General features: G+C 39.5%; 2 protein-coding genes across 2 annotated transcripts in view; one reads left to right on the top strand and one right to left on the bottom strand.

Moving 5' to 3' along the window:
- The first annotated feature begins 1438 nt into the window (after positions 1–1438).
- Cmss1 (cms1 ribosomal small subunit homolog) overlaps positions 1439–10010 on the top strand; it is a 319308-nt gene continuing 310736 nt past the window's right edge. The window contains exon 1 of the mRNA XM_076868985.2: positions 1439–1602. Within this exon, the coding sequence (XP_076725100.1) occupies positions 1539–1602 (64 nt within the window). The 5' untranslated portion in view covers positions 1439–1538. The remainder of the gene's footprint in view (positions 1603–10010) is intronic.
- The window catches only part of Filip1l (filamin A interacting protein 1 like), a 262508-nt gene continuing 257377 nt past the window's right edge, over positions 4880–10010 (bottom strand). The window contains exon 6 of the mRNA XM_076868984.2: positions 4880–9056. Within this exon, the coding sequence (XP_076725099.2) occupies positions 8865–9056 (192 nt within the window). The 3' untranslated portion in view covers positions 4880–8864. The remainder of the gene's footprint in view (positions 9057–10010) is intronic.

Genomic DNA, 10010 nt, shown 5'->3' with positions numbered 1-10010 from the left:
CCATACTGCACAGTAACAGTGGCCATGCCACTTCCTCTTCCAAAGTCATATTTTTTAAATCTGACTTTGCTTTTTAGTAATCTATTAACTGCCAAGACCTCCTGTCATCTGCATTTTCTCATGAAAGACACATTATTTTTGATGATTACAGATTATTTGACATTTGCCACATTTATACCAAGAACCCTCCAATATCTGTAATATATTGTTAAAGTAACGCATTAATATATCTCCTATCGGGTGGATTTGGGGTAATTTTCTGCATATGGCTATTCCTACCCTCAGCAGTTTAAGTTTCCCTGTCTTGTAATTTCCACAGCCCTATCATTTTAGGAGTCTAGAACTTTATCCTTACAAGTTCTCTTCTATTCTACTTTGTAACATCTGGAAGGTGGAACATATTCTACTCATCTTTAAATCACTATTGCAAGTGGTTAGGCACATTGCGTACACTTAATTTATTTTGTATGATTTCTGCCTGTGTGTAGGAAGACTGTCCTGAAAAATATTGTCCACAATTATTATGCAGCTGGCCTCAGCATTTGGTGCCCTGCAGGTTTTCCTTTCATCCCTGCCATTTCACATTGGGTGTGAGAAAAGCAGCATGATAGATCTCTCACCTATAAGTGAGCAACTTCCTTCTTCCTTCATTTCCCCAAACGAGGGGTGGGGGTGGGATGCAAGCAAGAGGGTGCAGAGGTGAGGAGGGGGAACCCAACCGAAAGGTGGAAGGTGATTTCCAAATCTGTGGGGTCACTTCTTTCTATGGGAGAGCCTTTCCTGACTCCTCACATTTTTCTTAGTCCTATATAAAAAGAGCAGTGCTCACACATCACTTTCCTTTCTTTCCCCATCCCCCTAGCCCCCAGCCCGGGCATTGAACCCAGGGGCGCTCTACCACTAGACTCAACCCCTTTCACATAATTATCTTATTTGTGACAGAGTCTCACTAAGTTGCCGTGGCTGGCTTTGAATTTGAGATCCTCCGGCCTCAGCCTCCGGAGTTGCTGGGATTACAGGCGTTCTCTACCACGCCCGGTTCCCGCACGTTTTCCAAGAGCAAACTGCACAAGCACACAAATGCCCGACTGACACAAGTGAAAACACACCCACGTGCTCCAATCTTCTCCCGCGGCCACAAGTTCTTTGAAACGAATCAGAGAGAAGTTGTCTTAGTGTCGTGTCTCACACTTTCAACACGATCTTTTAGACAAAAATAAAACTTAAAACAAGAAATTTGAAAGAAGTCATGACAAGTGATAATCAACTTTCGTCTTTTACGCCTCTTCATGCTCTGACGGGATTTACTTTGCGTTTTCGGGTGGTTCGGGTGCAAGCAGCGCGGGCGTGGAAACTGCCTTGACACTCTGCCCGCAGCTGGAGAGGCGGGGCGGAGTCGTGACGTCATCGCTGCGGGGCGGGGCCTGCGGGGTCGCAAAGAGCTGCGAGTGCAGTGACGCCGGCTGCCGGCTCCCAAGAGCGATCCCGTGTCCCGGGCCCCCTTCGCGTGGTCTGTTCGTGTGGAGTCCTGCGCGGAGATGGCAGACGACCTCGGAGACGAGTGGTGGGAGAAGCAGCCGGCAGGAGCAGACAGCAGCCCAGGTACCACTCTGCCCGCGCTCCCGCGGGGCCTCCTCCTGCGAGCCTTGCTGAGCACCTCAGCCGCGCCGCTTCTGGTCGGCAGATCCGGCCTGGGAAGCGGTGGGTGCCACATGCGTGCCCTCAACGCAGATCTGCCCGTCTGTCATTCAAGAACCCTTTCCAAGCCCTGTGTTTCTTTAACTTTTTTTTTTTTTTTTCCCTTTGAGGCTGGACGACAGTTTTCATGAGGAGAGACAGTTTTGCCTCGTGGTTAAAGAAAATCCCTGCACTAGGTTCAAATGGCTTCAATTCAAATTAGTATTCTAATACTTTGGGCTCCTTTTCCTCATCTGTAAAGTCAGAGTAATAATAATGTCTATGTCATCAAGTTTTGAAGATTAAATGAAGATACTACAAGTTGTGCACTTTGATACAACACTTGGCACACATATATGCATAGTAAATATAAGCTATTGTTTTTCTTGCTTTCTTCATGTAATCTAGGATATTCGACCTGGAAATGGGTTTAAATAGAGATCATCCCTTTAAACTCACCTATTCTACATATAGGAAACCTGCCCTAAGATGTTAAGTAACCAAGTTCACATAGCAAGTTTGTGTCAGAAACAAGAGTAGAATTCAAGTAACACAGTTTGAACTGTTTTTACCCTGCTGTGCTACTGTATACTTATTCCAGATGCTGTGGACATATTACCCCTGAGTAACATTAAATAACTCACTTTTAAGTGTGTGATGCCCCTTCTTACCAAGCATCTAACTAGAAAACTGCAGTGTTAAGACACTTCTGTGTACAGTGCCTGGAGATGGTGGATGATAATAGCAGCTTGGCATTTGTTGAGTGCTTACTGTGTGCCAGATACTGTTTTGAATGCTTTGCATGCACGATCTCATTTAATCTTCATCAATGCACCATGGGGTAGTCACCGCTGTTATACTCATTCTAGAAGTGAGGAAGTTGCACTGAAAAGTAATTTTTCCAGTGTTGGTGAGTGAGGAGCTAGAATTCACTTGCAGGCCATTTGAACCCAGAGTCTGCACGCTTTTGTTTCTCATAATTATTCTACTTATCAAAAGTAAGAATCTCATCTAAAACAATAACTCCTTATTGATTTCAAGAGACATTATTTGTAAACCCTTTTGTTTCTACACATCATTGTTTTGCAAGTGTATTTGAGAACCTTCAGACTCCCATAGTTTGCTCAAGGTAGATAAGCAGCATTTCTATTACGCCTTTTTTTTTTTTTAGATCAGGGATCTAACCCAGGGGCAATTAACAACTGAGCCACACCCCCAGCCCTTTTTATTTTTTTATTTTGAGGGTCTCTTGCTAAGTTGCTCAAGGCCTTGCTGCTGAGGTTGGCCTTAAATTTGAGATCCTCCTGCCTCAGCCTCCCTAGCCTTTGGGATTACAGGCATATGTCACCATGCCCAGCTGCTACTAAGCTTTGACTGCCACCTCTTTGCTTATAATTCAGATGTGGACCTGGAACTCAAGGCTCAACTACCTGACTGCCTTTTTGAAGTCTTTTTTTTAGTTATTTAATAGGATGTCAAATGTAAATAAGACCCAAGTGCTGCATTATTCCTCAATCCTTCTTTTTTTTAAAAAATATTTTTATTTGTAGATGGACACAATACCTTTATTTCACTTATTTAGTTTTTTAATGTGGTGCTGGGGATCAAACCCAGCGACCCATGTGTGTTAGGCAAGCATTCTCCCATTGAGCCACAACCCCAGCCCCTCCCCAAACCTTCTTTTTCTCCAGACTTACCTATTTCAGTAAATTTTGCCACCACCTATCCAACTTCACAAGGCTTAGTAGCATCTTGATTTGTTCATTTCTTCCCTTTCTCCCTCACATTTTATATATGGAGTCCTGTTATCTCTCTCCAAAAGACAGCCTGAGTCTTTGCCTTTTTCTCCATTGGAGTACACACTATTATCCTTTTTTGTCTTTTTTTGAGGAGTGGGTACTGGGGATTGAACTCAGGGGTACTCAATCACCTAATCACATCCTCAGCCCTATTTTGTATTTTATTTAGAGACAGGGTCTCACTGAATTGCTTCGTGCCTCGCTGTTGCTGAGGCTGGCTTTGAACTCCAGATCCTTCTGTGTCAGCTTCCTGAACCACTGGGATTGCAGGCGTTTGTTACCACGCTGGCTATCCTTGTTTGTCTTTACCACTGCAATAATTTTAACAATTTCCAGTTAAACTTTGTTTCTCACTCAGAAACCTGCTCACCTTCTTCAGTGGCTCTTCCCTGCCACACAGTGTAACTCCAATGTAGCTGCCTACTTGCTAGAATTATAACTTATTGCCCACTAGTTTACACTGCCTCAGCACACTGGCCTTCATTCTGTTCCTCAACAGACCATACTCATTCTGATTCAGCCCTTTGTAATAGCTGTTCTGTTTTCAAATGGCTGGCTCTTTCTTAGCATTAAGAAATCAGTTCAGACATAATCTACTTAAAAAGGCACTTCCTGGTCAGCTAGTCTAGAATAGCCATCCAGTGGCTCTGTGACATTCCCACTGTATTATGATTCTCCACAAAGCATTGAGCACCAACTGTTATCAACACTAGAATGTAGGCTCCAGGTGAGCAGGGATTTTGTTTTTCTCATTTTTTGCTCTTTATTCTCAGGGCCTAAAGTAGTATATGGACATGTGGAAAGCACTCATTCTGTAGTGGAGCTCAATGATGCACACCTGAAATCCCAGCAACTCAGGAGGCTGAGGCAGGAGGATCAAAAGTTCAAAGCCCTCCTCAGCAATTTAATGACACACTGTCTCAAAATAAAAAATAAAAAGGGCTGGAGATGTTGCTAGGTGGTAAAGTGCACTTGGGTTCAATCCCTGGTACAAACAACAACAACAACAACAAAACAACACTACTCATTCAGTATTTGTTAGTTAACTAATTTGTTAATGTTTCACAACTGAATAAAATATTTGTGATTCTTTTTTCAATTCCTACGACTTTTTGCTGAATTTCTTTTGGAAATGATGGCGTAGGGGAACACTTGGCCCTTTCCTTTAGCTGAATAAGTGGGTTGATTTTATTCGGTTTACTCTTTTTTACACCAAAGTGAGACTTTTGTAGCATTAATTTTATGTACAGCTTTGCATTGTAGATGTTGTAAGGCATTCCCTGTACATATAAACTTCAGACTTGGAATATTTACGGTTGATGATGACAACATTCAACAGAGAATCAACTTCAGGTTGCATCATTCTCAAAATTGTTTATTGAGCTTAGCACTAACACCAACAGAACTAGAATTAGAGGGGGGAAAACTTAAATCAGCTTAAATTAAGTTAAATTAAATCAGCTTGTGTTGTAGGATTTACACATTGATGTGGTTCAGTCAAAATGCACATGACATTGAGACAGACATTCAGAGCCAAAAACAGAGGCAGGATGAATTTTAAAAAGCAAGGTAAAGGAAAGAGAAGAGAAAAAGATGGCTACATTATTTGTCATTGTTCTGTACCTGAAAACTTTTAACAGATAACCTTCATTGGCTAGTTTTTACTTTAGTATAAATAATTTTCATGATTCTTGCAAATAATAAAATGAGTGGTTCTTGACAACAATTGTGAAAGTTTAAAAGGTACAGGTATACATGTCTTTCTTCAAATCATATACAGTTCCTGCTATAATTTTGCTAAGTGTCCATGAGGATTTGAAAAATACCACTCATAAATGTGGTATTCCCCTCTCAGATTCAACAACAAATACAAAAATACATTTTTGGCAAAATCCTTTGATCTGTCTTAATGTTCCTTGGTTGAAAACTTTAGATGCATTCATAGAATTATACATTTTACTAAGAATAACAAATAGCTGAAATATAGTTTTCCTTTATTTCAGTTTTCATAGAATTCTTAATCGAATTCTTAAATTGCTTAAGTATTATTTTTAAGAATTTTAATCAATGGGGCTGGGATTGTGACTCAGAAATAGAGCACTTGCCTACCATGTGTGAGGCACTGGGTTCGATCCTCAGCACCACATAAAAATAAAGATGTTGCATCCACCTATAGCTAAAAAATAAATATTAAAAAAAGAAAGAAATATAGTCAATGAGCTCTACTTAATTCTTATTCCTGAGTTCTTCTTCATTAGTGTAGTTCACACTAGGTCATGGGGTCAGCAAACATTTTGGTAAAGTTGCTTTTTGTAAAAACTTTAGGCTTTGCAGATCCGTTAACCAACTGTTGGAACTACTCAACTGTGCTGTTGCAGTACAAAGATAGTTGTAGACAATAAGTATGTAAACAAATTAGTGTGGCTGAGTTCCGGTAAAACTTTTTTCATGGATAGTGAAGTCTGAAGTTTATGTAATTTTCCTATGTCATGAAATAGTCTTCTTTTAATTTTCTTTCAACATTAAAAAATGTAAAACTATTCTTAGCTCTTATAGGGCCACACAAAACCAGATGTTGGCCAAAGTTTTCAGACCCTGCCCCAGGCTCATCTCAGACACTGAATTCTGTTGTTTCTATAAAGGGATTTTGAAACATACCCTAGAGAAAATTATGTATTTCATTTGTACTCCATTACTCAGTCCATAATTATCAGACATGTGTTAGACCAGTCATTTGTGTTAAAATCAGATAGTTGATTCCAAAAGTTACAGAAGAGTAGTTCAAAGATCATTGAAGCTTAATAAATGAAGGGTTGAGAAAAGACTCCACCATAAAAGTGTCAGGTTTTTAAAAATTTTGTTATAAATTACATTTGTTTTCTTCATTTGGATTTTATCTACTTACTTTTTAAACTTTAATTAACTGTAGTCACTCTAGATGAGGACAGTGTCTTTTGTTTATTTGTTGTTATTGTTCTTCAGGAGGGCCACATTTTTGCAGAAATAGGATTATGCACAGGTGGCAGGATTCTTTATGTTTCAGTTGTGTTATGTCAAAACACCATTTTGTTGAATTCCAAATAGTACATGCAGTTCTTCATTTGCATTTTTATTGTATTACATATTGCTTGAAATGGGCCTGTGTTTTTGTTAGTAATCCTTTTATTAAAATAGAACATTATTTTCAAGATTTGCCTTAATGAAACTAGAACTTTATCATCATTTAAAGATGGATTTCTGTTGGTTGCCTTCAAAATGTCCATATTTTCTTAACCTTGTACAGTATCTTGTCCTCCTTTTTTTGGTTGCTCTTGAATTTAAGCCAGATTGGCATAAAAATGTACTGTAGAGAATCTCTTTACACGGAAGCAAACAATTTTGAAATCTTCAACAATACAACATATTTTCTGTTCCTCTTCCAGTTGAAACTTGAGTATTTTGTTTTTCTGGGACTATTGTTGGTACATGCTATTTCTCCTGTTTCCACTCTAAGGGTTCCAGTGCTTTTTTCTTTCCATTAGTATAACTCCCAATGTTGAATGTCACCGAGGCAGAGCTGCTTTTCCTGTCATACTTCATTGCCATCTCTTAGCTACATTGCTCACATATGTTTTGACTGAATGGCCTTCTCTCTTTCATCCATCCTGCATTCACTTGAGATTTATCAAATACTTGCTTCATATCAGGCACACCTCTAGTACTCTTTGCATATGTGATTTATTTTGGATGTCAGAGCTTCTTCATCTTTGTAGTCCCTTTCCTTCTATCGTTCTCTTACTGCTTTCCCTTAACTTCCACTTTTCCATTTCAGACTTCTAATTCACTTACCATCCCCATCTACTTCTCCCTCTGCCTCTTGCCTGTGGGGACTTTTGCCCATCATCCCTTTCTTTGGCTTCCATAGCTTGGTGCTGCCCATTTTCCAGCTCTTCCTCCTTGAAATTAAATGGCTGTTTGTGCACTGTCATCAGTGTACTGAAGTGAACGTAGCCAGGTGAACATGAGGAATTGCTACTGCTTTGTTGGCTCCATCCCAGCACACCTGACAGTTCTTAACCACAGGGATTTCTTCCAGGGCCATGACTCCAAGTTTTAGTGAAGGATAACAAAAAATGCTGGGTCATGCTATTCATTTAATTATTTTTCCCTCTACCTAGGCTTTGGGAAATATAACTGTCTTCTGGGCCCAAAATGCCTTGTCTTGAAATGTTATTGTGTTACTCTGTCCACACTGAATTATAGGTATCTTTCTCTTGATTTAGTGAGAGAGCTTTCCATGTGATGAGAAGAATTACTTTAGCTTACTGCCAGGAAACTGTGTTCAGCCTTCTAGACAGGTTGTTTGAATTCAGTATTATGTCATTGGGCATACTCATGGGTTATCACAGCTGGAAGGAAACTACTTACCTGATTTACATATGGGAAACTCAAGGCTTAGATTGATGAATGCCACACTAAGTGACACATGAGTGAAAAGCTAAGATTGAAATTTGAGTTTCCTGATTCCAGGCTTTTGCTGAATCAACTGATTTTTCTATAATATTGACTCAGGAAAGTATGACTAAAGAAAGTCTTTTGAGATAATAAATTGTTCTTTTTTTTTTCTAACACCCAGAACAGTGATGCTTATCTCCATAAAAGATGGAATATTATTGACCTTTGATTCTCATCCCTTGATTGTTGTAGAAGGCAATAGTACTCATCTAAAATGAGTTGTCTTACAGCCTAGCTGTATGATTCCATGGCCTGAAATACACAGGAGGGGCAAACAGCTTGAAAAAAATGGGGTAGGAGATAAAGTGCTATCTATCAAATGTACATATAACCTTAGTGGTTGTTGGGTAAGCCACTAGGGAGTATTAATACTAATCTATTTGTTGTTTCTTACCTTCTTGTAACTAAGAATTACCACTTTTCTCCCTTTTTAATACCTTAAGTTGGATTCTAATTGTTCTGCCATTTTGATGGAAATAATTTGACTTTCCTGAAGCTGATTAGGAATTCTCGATACCACATTTTCTTAGAAAATATGATTATTCATTGAAGTTCTGAAGAATGAAGGATTACTACTTTGTTCACCAGAAAACTCTTGAATTGTTGTAATGAATTCAGTCCTATCCGAGGCTGATGATTATACAAGTAGCATGAGGAATCGAGTGGGCTTTGAGGTACGAGTCTGAGCCTGTGATTGTACGTGTGTGCTTATGCACAAATAGAGCTGAGAAGATAGGATGATCACCAGGTCCACCAACCTGTGAATGAACTGTCTGCCAGTTGCTGCTTCACATTTCCCGAAGAGATAGCTGTTCCTCTCTGGCTTTCCACAGCCATACTTTCAGCGTTGCAGATATTTCTGTAGACGGTATCCAGACAGTGTGTCCATATGACTTACCTTTTCCCTCCCATGTGGAGGTAAGAGTTAGAAGTGATGGTTGTTACGATGTGTAACTTCCCACAGCCATTTTGGTGAATATGGTTGTCCGTAGGCCCTAGAGGGGCTTTTGTGGAAATCCTAGTGATGCTTGTAGATTTTGGTTTAGGAATCCGTGTTGGAATTCTTTGCTTACACACCTCCTTGATCTTGAATGAAACAAAAGAATGAAAGGTAGTTAGTTAATGGTTCATTGGTGGAAAAACAGATGTTGTTCAGGACATGGAGTTAGTTTGGCCAGCATTGCTTTTGAAAGCTTTGAGTTCTGGGAACACATCATATTCAAGATTATCTGGTTGAAGAAATAAATGTCTGCAGAGCAGTTCTGCCATTGTGTTTTGGATGTGAGCTATGTACCAGGGCCTAGAGGATGAATAGTGGTAGATACAGAGAATTGTTTTTTGCTTTTGGCAATCAGAGTTTAGTGGAAGATAAATATGAGTAGTTTTCCAAATTATTCTCAACGAAGAGCCATGAGATTGCCAAGAAAAGGTTGATTTCAACTAAGGAGTCTTAAGAGTGCTTCATGAAGAAAGCAGCATTTGTTTGGGACCTTTAATAACTTTTAGGATTTTTAGCAGCAGGAATAAGGGGAAGGAATTCCAGAATAAAGGATTGTTTTGGTGAGAAAATAGGATGAGAAAATGCTTTTGGGAGTTGCTCTGAAGCAGGACAGTATCAGATTTGGTTGAGAAGTGGAGTGGCTTCAAATTAGATTGTGCTTGAGAGGAGGTATTGGAATGTAGATTGGGGCCACATAGGGGAAATTTTAACTGCTCCTATAGATGGGAGTGGGGTGATTGGTTGAGGGTTACAAAGAAGGTTGGGGGGAGATCTCCAAAATTGTTTTACTATTTATTCACTGGTTTACATAAGGAGTGAGGGAAGAGTCACAGGTTGAATGATGTAGACTGAAGGTCAGTGGAGCAAAATTGGTTAAGAGTAAATTTCTACTCAGTGGCAAGATTGTAGAAATGTATTGTTATTTTCATTTTTTTTTTTTTTAAGGAAAAAAATACTCCTGGATAAGAATACTTGCTGAGAGATGGGAAGAAGAAAATATGTTTGATTAAACCAGTTGACCTGAAACATACCATTGGTGG

This window comes from Callospermophilus lateralis, chromosome 10, assembly GCF_048772815.1.
Source record: "Callospermophilus lateralis isolate mCalLat2 chromosome 10, mCalLat2.hap1, whole genome shotgun sequence".
Taxonomy (NCBI): domain Eukaryota; kingdom Metazoa; phylum Chordata; class Mammalia; order Rodentia; family Sciuridae; genus Callospermophilus; species Callospermophilus lateralis.
The sequence above is the reverse complement of the archived record's forward strand: the minus strand, read 5'-3'. Positions and strand labels throughout refer to the sequence as shown.